The sequence below is a fragment of the Rattus norvegicus genome, chromosome 13 (assembly GCF_036323735.1).
Source record: "Rattus norvegicus strain BN/NHsdMcwi chromosome 13, GRCr8, whole genome shotgun sequence".
NCBI classification, from domain to species: domain Eukaryota; kingdom Metazoa; phylum Chordata; class Mammalia; order Rodentia; family Muridae; genus Rattus; species Rattus norvegicus.
Window position 1 is genome coordinate 67,944,748 of NC_086031.1, and position 14,127 is coordinate 67,958,874.

The 14,127-nt window shown below is 46.0% G+C and overlaps 1 protein-coding gene across 1 annotated transcript in view; it reads right to left on the bottom strand.

The window, feature by feature from the left end:
- The window catches only part of Lamc1 (laminin subunit gamma 1), a 127,115-nt gene that overhangs the window by 19,876 nt on the left and 93,112 nt on the right, over nucleotides 1-14,127 (bottom strand). The window contains exons 9-18 of the mRNA NM_053966.3: nucleotides 13,634-13,756; nucleotides 13,353-13,542; nucleotides 12,227-12,339; nucleotides 10,220-10,441; nucleotides 9,948-10,136; nucleotides 6,303-6,548; nucleotides 5,705-5,858; nucleotides 5,088-5,230; nucleotides 3,263-3,441; nucleotides 2,261-2,417 (exon numbers count right to left, since the gene is read on the bottom strand). Of these exons, the coding sequence (NP_446418.1) occupies nucleotides 2,261-2,417; nucleotides 3,263-3,441; nucleotides 5,088-5,230; nucleotides 5,705-5,858; nucleotides 6,303-6,548; nucleotides 9,948-10,136; nucleotides 10,220-10,441; nucleotides 12,227-12,339; nucleotides 13,353-13,542; nucleotides 13,634-13,756 (1,716 nt within the window). The remainder of the gene's footprint in view (nucleotides 1-2,260; nucleotides 2,418-3,262; nucleotides 3,442-5,087; nucleotides 5,231-5,704; nucleotides 5,859-6,302; nucleotides 6,549-9,947; nucleotides 10,137-10,219; nucleotides 10,442-12,226; nucleotides 12,340-13,352; nucleotides 13,543-13,633; nucleotides 13,757-14,127) is intronic.

The window sequence follows — 14,127 nt, forward strand, 5'->3', positions numbered from 1 at the left end:
CCAGCAGACCCATCTGCGTGGGCACAGGAAACACGTGGTTTCGGTGGCCAGGGGGACGCTGCCAGTAGCTCAGCTATTCCAAGTTGTGCGGAATGATGGTGCCCAGACCTGCTGCCCTTCTTTGGCCCTGCCTGGGCCTACTCCTGCATGCTGGTGGCATTGGCTCAGAGCTTTCTATCACATCCTGGTTAGCCTAACTGGCACGTCAGAATAGAACAATCTCATGATATTGTGTATACAGCAAATGACATGTGGATTTGTTGTTCTAATAAACCATGTTAATGGAAAGCCACATGCCATGGCTGAGGAAATGAACGTCGAAAGTGGGCAGGGTGTCCCTTCCACCTGGGTAGTGTTTACCACTTAAAATGATACACACGAGCCATCCCGAATACATACACAGAATCACTTCACATTAGGATAAGTCACTGACATCTTATGTTTTCCAATACCTAAAAAGGTCTCACATGGACTCTCATTAAAAAAATAATAAACAAAACCAACTTGCCATAACCAGATATGTCCAGTTACTTCCTTTCCTATTTCAATAATCATAAAAAAAAATCAAAATTCTATCCATTAGTGATAGTTATAAGAGGAAGAGCAACCTACTTACTTTTTGACCTATATTCTTGGACTCCCTGACTTCTCCATACAACTCCAAATGGATACATATTTATAAACTCAAAGAGAAGTTGGTTACTGCTGTCTCATGCTTGCTAATTTTAATGAACATTTATTATGTGTGTCTGGGAGCACAATTGTCCCATGATGGAAAGCCCCCAACCAAGCGGGCTCAGTTTGATGAGCATCCTGCAAACAGAAGAGGACTTCCTCCTCCTTCTCATCACCGGCACTGGGCTCAGTACCAGGCTCACTACAGACACTTAATCATTATAGGAAAGTTTGCCCAGGTTTAGGAAAAAAGCCTAGTTTAGAGTAAGGAACACAAACAAAAATTTTAAATGATCTAAAAAGCGAGTATATGGGCCAGCCAGTGGTGGCACATGCATTATTAATCCCAGCACTAGAGAGGCAGAGACTGGTGGGTCTCTGTGAGTTCAAGGCCAGCCTGATCTACACACAGAAACTCTGCACTGAAAAACCATACATATGAAAAGCAAGTATATAATTTAAAACATATCAACTTCAAATAAATTGCCTTCTATATCTTAGGTGGTTCTTTCTCTCTTCAGACTTGCCAGGTCATGTGCAAAGCCTGAGGTAAGTGCAGAAGACCTCAGGATGGGCCTGGTCCATACAATGTGTACTTCTATACAAGGTAGCACATTAGTGTGCAAATCAGACAAAGGTTTCCATTGCTAAGGTTTACTTTTACAAATGCCAAGTATTGCATGTGATAGAGCTAGCTGTTCAACCAAGGCTTGAAGACCATAATTTTTCCATTCTTAGTCATGTAGAAGACAATAAAGCCACACACAAAATAAATTCCTACTCATTAGAATAGTGGGGGGAAAAAAATCAAAATTCTAATTTTCTCCTTAAAGGTATTTCTAGGAGGGTATTGCTAAAAGACAAACATTCTTTAAGAAACCACATTTTAATGATATTTTAAATTTAGAACTCTTTATATATATATATATATATAGGAACAGATTTATAAAATATTTTAACCCTGAACATCAAATAGTTTTTGACATAGTAGAAAGACACCTCTGTATATTACATCTTAAAGCATTAGGACCTAAAGCATTAAGTTGTTTTTTAAAGTGTTGCTTTTAAAATAAGATAATTTATAGCCAGGCAGGGTAGTTCATGCCTATAATCCAAGCACTTTGGAAGCTGAGGCAGGAGGATTGCCATATGTTCGAAGCCAGTTTTGGGGATATATATGGAGAGAGAGAGAGAGAGAGAGAGAGAGAGAGAGAGAGAGAGAGAGAAAGAGAGAGAAAGAGAAAGAGGGAGAGAGAGAGAGCGTGCTACATCAGCCTGAACTGTAGTTTGAGACTCTGTCTAAAATAAAAAATTAAGAAAACAAACAAATATTCTGCAAGTAATTTAAAAACCATGATTTTGCTTGGTAGTGGTGCACACCTTTAACCTCAGCACTTGGGAGGCAGAGGCAGGAGGATCTCTGAGTTTGTGGTCAGCCTGGTCTACAGAGTGAATTCCAGGACAGCCAGGGCTATTATACAAAGAAACCCTGTCTAGAAAACAAACAAACCAACCAACCAAAACCCTGAGAATTTTATAAAGCTATATGAATTAGAAATGAGATGACCCCATTTGACCACGATACCTTTGACTTCCTGAGCCTCACGGAGGAGGTCTGTAACCTCCCTCTCTGCTTCCTTCAGTCTGTCCTCAAAGGCTTGATCTGTCACCGTCTCATCCCCAGTCCCGAGGTTTGCTATGAGGCTCTCCAACTCCTGGAGTTTCACTCGATGCTCAGCAACCTAAGGAGGAGGGAAAAGAGAGAGGTCGGCTGTGCTTGCCGCTGGAGAGGGAGGTGCCGCTCACACTGACAGCATAAGCTACTTCCCCGGCTTCCACGGCAAGCTCTCGGTACCGTTCTTCCCGTACACACAGCCTACTGACAGGTCTCCAGTCTGACTGCTCCCTCGAGCATCATTTAGATCTCTGCTAGGCCTCTCGAACTGAGCTCTAGAATCTGTTCTCCTTATGGACTTAAAACCATCTCCAGTAACATTAAGCAACAACCCAAGGCCTGTTCCTGATTCTTCTTTTTCCCTGTCCTGGTCCCTTAACACATTTGTCTTGCCCATGCAAGGACTTCCCTTTAAACCCAACCTTAATAATCATTCTCCACACGGCAGTCACGACACTCCTCCTATCAGACTTCTGTACATTCCTACTGGATTTGGGAATAACTGCCTACACTCCTCATTTACAGGCCACGCAGTTCTATATAATTTGCCACCAATGAAGTTCCTCCCAGGGTAGGATCCAGGCAGCCCGGGTTCCAGGCCTTTGCCTACCACACTCCTCCCCACACGGCTTCCTCCTCTTTATCCTTCAGAGCTCACATCACAAGAGTTTCCTTACAGAGGCCTTCCGAGGTTTCCCACAGTTACTACTATTCCTATTCCTTCAGCCGCTTATCTCAATAGTTCTCTTAGCATGTAGTTCTGGTCCTTCCCCTCATGAGCCCATGTGCCTCTGAGAAGAGAGGCCAAGTCCAATGTGTCCAACATTTTTCCTCTGGAGCTTAGAGTGCACTGAGTTTTTTACTGCTGCTGAAGGAGTGAGTGAGTGAATGAATGGCCCACTGGCGGCTTACCTTATCCTTCACCAGCCGGTAACAAGCCGGACACTCTTGGCAGCCAGGCCAAGACCGATTGTAGAAATAGTTCTCTTCACACTGGTCACAGCGATTGCCCACGAAGCCTTCCCTGCATTCACAACGGCCGTCATCCTTACATTGGAGCGAAAGGGATCCTTCGTGGTGACAGTCGCAAGCTATGGAATGAGAAGACCATTCTCACTTTAACGCGGGCTGCTTGCATTCTGAGTTCTTACGGGAAAAATCACTTATGAGATTTTTTTTTTAATATTTATTTATTAGTATATGAGTACGCTGTCGCTGTCTTCAGACACACCAGAAGAGGGCATCGGATCCCATTACAGATGGTTGTGAGCCACCATGTGGTTGCTGGGATTTGAACTCAGGACCTCGGGAAGAGCAGTCAGTGCTCTTAACCGCTGAGCCATCTCTCCAGCCCCACTTATGAAATTTTAAATGGCTGAGTCCATGTAGCATACGAGATAGACATTTTAAAAGGGGAAGTAAACTGTGAATGGGCATCCTTTGGGGCACATTTTCTGTGTGGCTTATGTGCACACACATGCATGTGCCTACAAAGGTCAGAGGTCGACACTGGGTATCTGTCCTCCTCTACCACCTTTTACCTAGTTTCTGTTGTTGTTTATTTATTTATTTTTGTGGTTGTGAGACAGGCTCTCACTATGCAGCCCTGGTCAGCCTGGAACTCGCTATGGAGACCAGGATGGCTTCAAGCTCACAAGAGCTCTGCCTACCTTTGCTTTTGAGTCCTGGACTTAAGGCAGAGCAGCTGTGCCAGCATGACAGGTGAGAGCCACTGTGCCCAGATCTCCTTTATATTTTAAAGCACGTATCTTAACACGAACCGCTGGCCAGTGAGCCCCCCGGGATCCACCTGCCCCAGCACTTGTTTACGTGAGCACTGGGGATCTGAACTCAGGCTCTCTCGCTCGAATGGCAAGCACTTTAGCAACTAAGCCACCTCCCTATCTCCTTGGGACACATTTCATGTGGTACAATAATTATACGGATGTCAGGCATGGTGGAGAATATGCCTCTGGGAGGTAGAGGAAGTGCGGTCAGCCTGAGCTACACAGAGGAGCATACTCAGGCGTGCACACACATGTACATGTGTGAGCTACACAGAGGAGCATACTCAGGCGTGCACACACATGTACATGTGTGCGCACACTAGACCATGTAGTGCCCTTTTTCATACACTTCAGGAACTCCTCTCTACCTCCATCTCTGAGAGGTAAGAAAACCCAAATGCTAACACTTCTCGCATCTCTTTACAGTTTGTTTTCTCACTCTGCTCGCTGGACTGAGTCGAGGACTTTTTCTACATTCCACAGTTTGAGAAATGAAAGAATTCAGAAAGGAAAAAAAAAATCCAAACTGTTCCGATTTCCAGGCAAGTGTTTATGCCAAGGAGAAGCAGATGTTTATACACAACCGGACCAAATAGGCTGCAAGGGTGGGTCGTAACCACAGTAAGCCAGCAAGGGCTGAGCAGAGTCCATGGCTGTTCCCTGTCTGCAGTGACAACGTAATCAATAAGTCTTATAGGCAGAGTGGGCAAGCTCAGAACTTAAGGGGAGATTTGCTTTTTCTTTAGAAAACAAGATTACAGGGAGGAATAAGTATAAAAAACCAGGAAAGGAGACATCAACAAGGTGGTTACAGAGGAACCAACAGGCCCTTGATTTCCAGAGTTTTATCATATTCACAGAAGGTGTCTTCCTCGGTCCCAGAGGCTATGGGGCTTGTAACGCACTAACGGGAGCTGGGAGACCCTGCACTGCAAGTCACCATGTCTTACGTTTGCAGCCTTCAGGTCCAAACCCAAAGTGGTTGGTCTCACAGCGCTCACAGTGCTGACCGGTGATGCCGGGCTGACACTCACACTGCCCGGTGCGGATGTCACATTGCCCGTTGGTGGAGCCCAAAGCATGGCAGTCACAACTGAAAGGAAACACATTTCTGGGGTAAGAGGAGCAGAGCGTAAGCAACGTTCTCTACCGAAAGGCAGCACATTAAGGACTTAGTCGGAATGTTAAGGGCCGCTCCCTTACATCCAGGCACTTTCTGTGAGTGCTATTCAGAGCTCTTTGTCAAGCCTCGCCTATACCAGCAACCTCCATACTAAACCCTATTGACCAAAAACCAGACAGATAGATTCCCAGGCTGAAGCCCTGATGAGTATGTCTCGGAAGAAACTTTGCAATCTGTATTTTGAAGTGTCTGACACACCAGGACTGCCACTGTGCTATCCCTTCTGTCCCCTACTTAAAACCTCTAACATGGTCTTTCCTGCATAAGACACTGGAAACCATCCCTAAACTTCACCAAGCCAGCTATCAATACAGAGTGACTTGGAAAGATGTACTTCTTACGACCCAGACAGCAAGGAGCACTTTCCACAGACTCAAGACTCACCTCTCGCAGCCTTGCCCGCTCTGCAGGTTGTAGAAGCCAGGGTCACAAGCGCCACAGTCCCGGCCTGACACATGAGGCAGACACTGGCACTGCCCGGTCACTGGGTTACAGCTGCTCTGCTGCTGTACTGTACCATAGGGATTGCAGGCGCAGGCTAGGGTGGGAAGACAGAGACAGTCACAGATGCGAATCACCAGGGAGAGCACTAAAGCATGAGACACTTGAACAGGTTCTTTAGGCCTGCGTTGTCTCGTACAGAAGCTGCCCAGGCACAGAGAGTCTTGTCTTAGTAATCTGAACAGAGATGTGCTGTCAATTAAAACATGCACTGACTTTGTAAACACAGGGTGAAAAGAGAACCATCGTATTCAGAGTTGTTAACTGATTATTACCTGAATAATAACAAGCAATAAAACATCCGCTACATTGTCAACATAATAAATTCTCCTGTTTCACTTTTTTTTTTGGTGCGGAGTGCAGCCATTTTAAGTTCTGCAAATGGTTCACACTGCACAAACTTCTGTAGGCACTGAAAGAGACCCCACGGCGGATCTGCACATCAAGGCGTGCGCGGGACTGAGTCTGGCCAGTGACTAACCTTTGCACTTGTCTGCTGGATTGGGAGCCAGGGGATTTCCGAAAAACCCTTCTTTGCACCGGTCGCAGTAGAAGCCAGCCGTGTTATAGATGCACTTCAGGCATTCTCCAGTCAGACGGTTGCAGTTGCCAACTGCGTTGGGGTCTATGTTGTCGTTGCACTGACATGGGCGGCAGAGTCTCACGGGTCCATTGCTGCCCAGAGGGTCTCCAAAGTAGCCGTCATCACAGAGCTCACATCTCTTGCCTGGGAACGAGAGGATCCACGCTTAAAGACAAAAGGCCTGAGGCAGCCTTGCTGTGGATAACCAATGGGTACCCACTGTACTGTCTAGTCCGACCATCATATACAAGGTCTTCTGGTGTGGTGTGAGGAGATCCAGGCTGAGGCCCCGGCACTGGGACAAAACAGTGGAGTGGCCTTGACATACTTCCTCAGTAGGGCAGTCCCTGGTCTGCCTACCTCAAAATTCTCTGACAGTTAACCGAGAGGATGTACTAAAATTCTTGGTAAATGAGACAAGCCCAAGGTGTACCAGCCTCTGCATTCCCAAGGAATCCATATGCCTTTAGCTGAACTTAAAAAAATGATGAAGCATTACTTTTCTGATGCATTAAGTTTTCCAAACAGGGTGGCGAGCAGGGTCTCTCTTAACTCATAAAAGATATCCACTACCCTTAGTCAAGCACTGGCAGCTAATACTGAACTCTAGGAGAGATATCGGTATCATCCAAGTCTGCGCTGGAGTTAAAAACTCAGATTCAGGCTCTCTCCACCATCCTCATTGTTCAGCTCCATCCTCTCCCACGTCCCTGCCATCATCAGCTCAACATGGGCTCTTTCACCTGTGCAGCCTATGGGGCCTAAGAGAGCCCAGTGTTTCTCATGAATTAGGTTTGTTTGCTAACTCACTGAACGACCGCTTGTGAGCATCTCCTATCCACACCAGCACTCTTCCGGGGTGTGAACAGGTGGGCGTGCTCTCTGCTTCCATGAAGCTGCTACTGCAGTTAGGGGGATCAGCACAGACATACACAGGAGACATCAGACGCAGACAAGCACGAGATCATTAAACCAACCCAGTGGCTAAAATGACAGTGAAGGTGAGGAGACATTAGGATTAGAATTTAGAGAAGTTTGTCAGGAAAATACCTATAGGAACACTCCTGGACAAGGCTATATGCAGAAACAGAACCAACTGACCCAGGTCGGACCATGGTGACAAGAAGATTTAAATTTGAGCGCAGTGATAAGCTACTAGAGGGCTTTTCTTTATTTTACACTTTAGTTTGTTTGTTCGTGGGCATACACCACAGTACGACTGTGAGGTCAGAGGACAACTTATGGGAGTTGGTCCTCTCAACTATGTGTGATCCAGGGACTAAACTCAGGTCTTGAGGCTTGAAGGCTTTACCCACTGAACCACCTCAGCCCCTGCAGAGTTTTTAAGCAGTACGATCACAGAAGGTGGAAACGCACGCAATCTCAGCCCTTCGGAGGCTGAGTCAGGAAGATCACAAATGTGAGGTCAGCTTGGGATACACTGTGAGTTTTAGGCCAGCCCGGGTTACGCGGTAAGATAGCTCAGAAGAAAAAAAAAAATACTAATATAGTGACGTAATCCAAGGACATTTTAAAAGGATTATTCTGGCTCCTGTGTGAAGAACTGATCTTGGGAAAGCAGATGAAGCAGGGAGAACAGTGAGAGAGAAGACTCTAGCTGAGAGGCCGAGGAGGCTAGACAGTGAACGGCAGCAGTGAGTGGGAAGAGGGGCTGTTTCTAAGAAATGAAAGAACGATGAATCAAGTGTAAAGCCAAGGATTCTGGCTTGAACAGGCAGGTTGTGGTAGTCTATAGGCCACTGGAAAGGGAGAGGGTTAGAATTGTAGAAAAAGGGAAGAAAAAAAAGGTTTATTTAAGTTTGAGGTGGTATCTCTGTGAGTCTAGAATACAGTAATCGGCACTTTCAATCAGCATGGCCCGGGGAACAGAGATAGGGAATCAAAGGACGAAGGTGGAGACCCGGATGGACTCTGTAACCTGTGCTCTAGGGCCAGCATGGAGGGAACAGTGACCAGATCATAGGGGTTGGAGTGGCTGTTTGGGGAAGGTTACCTTCCAGAAGCTTAGAACTTTAACTTTGGGTCCCCAAGTCTGAGGACCCCATCAAAATGGGCCTTGGAGGGGTTGGGGATTTAGCTCAGTGGTAGAGCGCTTGCCTAGGAAGCGCAAGGCCCTGGGTTCGGTCCCTAGCTCCGAAAAAAAGAACCAAAAAAAAAAAAAAATGGGCCTTGGAATAAACACTCTGTCCTCAGTTCTGGGCATATGCTCCTGGCTACCCTAAGGCTGAAGGAGGCTGGATCTGATGCACTGCACGCATCTCACTGCATGGAAAGTGGGAGGGCAGATGCACAGGGTAAACGGAAAGCTTCCAGCCCTGCACCAGATGGGGAAGGAAAGGAGGAGCAGAAGGCTTTGCTCAGAGTGAGTGCCCAGGGCTGCAGACACTGATTTCACAGATGCTGATCTCTAAAGAGATCAGATCGTCAAATTCCTATGAATCTCCAGCTGAAATAAAGAGGTGGAAAGAGACGGAAACCAAGGAGAGTGGGAAGTCGGAGTACAGACCAGGGGACAGCCAGCACTGTCCAGCACAGCCATGATTCTGACCACTAGACCTGACAAGAAAAACACAGGTCAACAAGCAGAGCAGGAAGTATGGCTGGAGGTGGGGCAGAGGGAAGAAATCAGAATGCAGGAGAACACAGGGGAATGGGGGACCCTCCTGGCCCTGCTGTGGGCAGCCACCAGGCTCCCGCAGAGCCATCACCCTAGGAGTACAAAGGCAGCATCCCAGCTATAATGCCTCCTGATAGTGTAGCTGGTGCACATGCAATCTATACTTCAAAGCCTGGAACATGTTTTGAATCAAGACTAAACCAGAGACACCAGGTAGCCTGTATTAAACTCATTCCAAAATGCATGCTTTCACTTTACAGTCTAGGGTAAAGGTTCAAATCCCACAGTCCTTACACATTGAACAAGATTTTAAGCCCTGGTTTTGTCTTCATGCCCTTCACAGTAAAGGCAAAGTATGCCAACGAGGGGTAGTCTGGTAGTGAACCCAACCCCTTCATGGTCAGAATAGTTAGGATCACTTAAAACAGATGTAATTCTATGTTCTCTTGAAAATGAGTGGAGTGGCTAGAATGGGAACAGAGGTCTACCCAAAGCTCTTAATGAATGAATGAATGAATGAATGAATGAATGAGCAAGCAAGCAGGCATATGTTCCCAACCTAACATGATAGATCCTGAGATGCTGGAAGGATGATGATTCAGAGGAAGAATTTTAAAATTGCTATTGCATATTAACAATTTCAGACAAGCCAGCACCGAAAGCCCATATGGGTTCTCACTTCACGAGAGATTACACTATAGTGACAGTTCTACTTGGAGTCACAGAGTTGTGTTGCCAGCTCACCAGTGCCTTGCCACACAGCCTTGGACGTGGCACTCACCATTTCTGCACCTTTCTTAGTCACAGCAAAACAACAGCAGAAGTTCTGTCTTGGGGTTGTGAGGTCGCCCGTGTAAACGCTGACAACTGTACACAACTCAGAAAGGGGAGCAAGGCAGACTCACCGGCAGTGCCAGTTGGACAGTGTGTGCACACCACTTCCTTTGTCTTTGGGACAATGGCACAACTTGAGCCGCCAGGGCAGGGACAAGGCTGGCAGTCAGAGGAGGTGCCCAGGGTTGAGTCTCCATAGTACCCATCGCTACATTTCTCACAGTGCGGGCCGGCAGTATTGTCTCTGCAGTCACAGACACCTATCGCGAGAGTAGAGATAGATCAGGTAAATAACAAATACAAAAGATCGCGCAGGCCCAGCAGTGGCCTCAGGCCTTCTTACCTGTCTCGGGGTCACAGGTCTCACTGTGCCCATTACAGGTACAGAGCACACACGGGCTGTAAGGTCCAAGACTTGGGGTTTCTCTTCTGTAGCCTGGGAGGCATGTCTCACAGAACTGCCCTCCATACCCCACTGGACAGGTGCAGGACTCCACCCACGTTGCGGGGACTCCGGGCCCAGGGCGAGCACTTTGCAAGGTGACATCATCCAAATATCCAGCGCCTGTTTGTGGTGTGGAAAGAGAACCACTGAGGTGCCTTCCAGCTCCCAGAAGCTCATCAAGACTCAGTAGCTTGTGAGTAGCCAGACCCACGAGTGCACACAAAACTAGCCATCAGCTTAAGTCATTTGCCAGGAATGGCAACCAGAAAACAGCATCCAAGACAACCACACGGTACAGGGTGGAGTGTGGAGTCGAGGTATGGCAAACCTCGCTATATACAAAAACATCTCTCTCTCTCTCTCTCTCTCTCTCTCTCTCTCTCTCTCTCTCTCTCTCTCTCACACACACACACACACACACACACACACACACACACACACACACCCATGAGGAAAGAGAAAGCTATACTGAGTTAGACCAATGGTTCATCTGGTCTAGTAGAACCAGCTGCTATGCTCTAAGGCTGTAAAGTGACCCTTGGAGATACCATCGTGGTTCCCTTTAATTTCTATTCTATTGGACTCCTCTGTAGCCTCCTGACTGGCTGTTTATATCATTCACGTGGAAACTGGCCACCTAGGCTGAGGAAACGTCTACTGCTGGCTTGAACTTAACTTTCAATAGGTGAATGGCTTTTTCCAGTCAGATCATGAGTTATGATGTACTTCCAATCTCTAAACATTCTTCTACCTCCCTTGCCTAAAAATATTCTCCCTTCAATCTTGCTCCTACTCCCGAATGATGATTCATCTCTTTTTCTCTCTTTCAAACTTCTTGAAGAGTATATTCTTTATTTTACTTATATTCAAAATCACTGTTCAGAGAGTCCTGAGATCTTGCTCAGTTTCCATTGGAAACTAGAGCAGGCCAAAGCTAAGTTCCTCCCCAGTCACTTCCCAAAGCCCATCTAAAACCCGATGCTGCTCTTGTCCCAAGCCTACGATTATTCTTTCTTCTCCAAATTCTCCTCCATGGGCCTCAGACCTCAACTCTGTTTCTCGGATCCCAGCCCCTTTCTCTGGTTTCTGCCATCTTCCAAGTTTAAAAGTGAATGAACAAAAGGAACACAACTTCTAACCTACATTTTTAATTCAAAACACTTCCAACGGCCCAGATTCATACTAGGAATTACTTATAAAACATTTCCATCTGGACACTCACACAGGGATTTCAAAAACAAGCAAACGAGCACAGTAACGCATCCAAGTTACAGCCTTTACCTTACCCAAGGAGAGAAAATGGTCCTCATTGGTAAGTTCTTAGAGGCATATTTTTAAACTCTTGTTTACACAAAATTTAAGCAAGTGTTCACAGAATAATACATAGTTTCTGATAATTTAGCCAATAGTTCAAATCACTTGATAATAACATAGCAGTAAACAAAAAGAAGTGAAGGTCAAGCAAGTTGAACCAGTAGTTAAAAAGTCTGAGAAAATATATATACAAATGGCATTTCAACTGGCTTAACAATTATAAAATAAGACTGTCATTAATTCTGTGAATGTTCTCCAGATCCTTGAAGAGAGTTTCAAAGTACATGTTAATATACAGTCGATAAGGGGCTGGAGAGATGACTCAGTGGTTAAGAGCATTGACTGCTCTTCTAGAGGTCCTGAGTTCAATTCCCAGCAACCACATGGTGGCTCACAACCATCTGTAATGAGATCTGATGCCCTCTCCTGGTGTGTCTGAAGACAGCTACTGTGTACTCATAATAAACAAACAAACAGTTGATAATACTTTGGATGAGTGTGAACACATCAGAACAGGACCTTTCCTTTCTTTACCAGAAACCCTTCCACCCAGTCACCTTCTTAATCAACTTCTAAACGATATCAACTTACTCCTCTCACTGTATGTACCACGGATCTTGATAGAGGTCAAGTTGTTTAGGAGCTTCTGAAATTCAAATGGGGAGAGAGCAGGCCTCCAAGGGTAATCTGTTGCTTCATGGAGTCTGGAAACAAAAAAAGGGCACATACATGGTCCTCTGTAAGGACAATCTACAAGGAGGCTGTTTTCTTGCTACCACAGGCAACTGGCAAGCTAACCAAATAAAAGAGAGCAGAGCATTGCCAGTTTCTCAGTACAACTAGAAAAGAGAAAGATTAAAAAAAAAAAAAAGGCTCATCTCAATAATCCATATGTCGTAATGTCATTATGCAGGCGAAGGCAGGTACAGGGTAGAATAAGGCCTGTCATTGGACGAGAAGGAAGGATGGGTGGGAGAAAAGTTTTAGAGAGGCAGAGGAGGCTGGAGCGAGGAGGAGGGAGGCAGCCAAAAGAACATGGTGGCAGATGTTAAGATTCCTCTGGGCACATTTACAGGTTGTTATAACTATTCTTAAGGGATGGATATGTACAGGATTTTGTCTAGATGAGCACTAGGTGGTATCTACGTAGGCACTTTATATCCTTATAAAGGTTGTATCTACGTAGGCACTTTATATCCTTATAGGTTGTAAGTTTATTGTGTGGATGTATTGTAGATTGAGAATTTACCATGTAAATCTGATTGTTGGGTTACAGTTTGTTGAGTCTTTTTTTTCTGGGTGGCTGGAACCAGAGAGTTCACAGCTAGCAGAGAGAGAGCCTCGGGGAGAGATAGTAATCTGAGATGAATTAGCGCTAGTTCCAAAGGCCCACTGGAGCTGGAACTAGTGACCGCCAGGGTACTCGTGGGAACCGTTCCGCCATTTTTATACATTTACTGCAACATTCATAAGGATTTTTTTTTTTTTAAACAGAGAATTTTGCTATGTAATCCAGGCTGGCCTTGAGCTCCTGGCCATCCTTCTGCCTCAACCTCCACTGGTCTAAGACAATAAACATGAGCTACCACATCTGGCCCAAAAGTTTTTTCTTTAACACACATCTTGAGGCCAGATCAACTCAGATCAAAACAAACCAACAGAAAACGACTTTCTCTTTCTCGCTGCTCAGGCCTGAGTTGAGAGAGAACTGTCTCACCTGAAGATGTACTTCACAGTGGTCTCGCTAGGGTACGAGTTGCCCTGAGCGATCAAGGGCACGGATACTCTCAAGCCAGCTCCTTCCAGCACGAGATCCTCTGCGGAGAGGCGAGTGTCCCGTCTGTCCACTCGGAAGGAGAATGAGAGGTTCTGCCCGTAACTCAGGACCTGGTTGCCCAGGAACTTGGCTGGAAGGCAGACATTAGGCTGGGTTAGAGTGTTGAGGGTATGACTGAGAGAAGCAACCAGAGAGCCGTGTGGCTTTGCAGCCTCACTCACCAGGGGCGACAAAGTATCTGGGGAAGTAAGTGTCTGAGATCACAGCAATATCCTGCCGGTCTGAGGACCACTCAAGAGACGCCTCCGAGCCATCTCTCTGCTCCACACGCCACCCGTCCTCATCTGCAGGTGGGGATGGAGACCCAAGTACATTCAGATGACAAACACCCAATATCCAGGCCCCACAAAACATTTGAAACTGCACCTTCTATAGAGAAAAATCACCAACAAAGACTAATTGGCCCTACAACAGAACCTATATATACTACCCCTGAAAGGCACATTTCGCTGTATTTTTTATAAAACATTTACAGTCACTGTTTACTACAGTACATTCCCTAAAACCATGTGCACAATCTCAGTAAAGGGTCACACACACACACACACACACACACACACACACACACCCCATGTGTATTAATAACACCAAATGTTCCTAGTATCAAAAAACCTCCCAAGCTACTGATTCAAAAAATACGCACATACGAATGGTC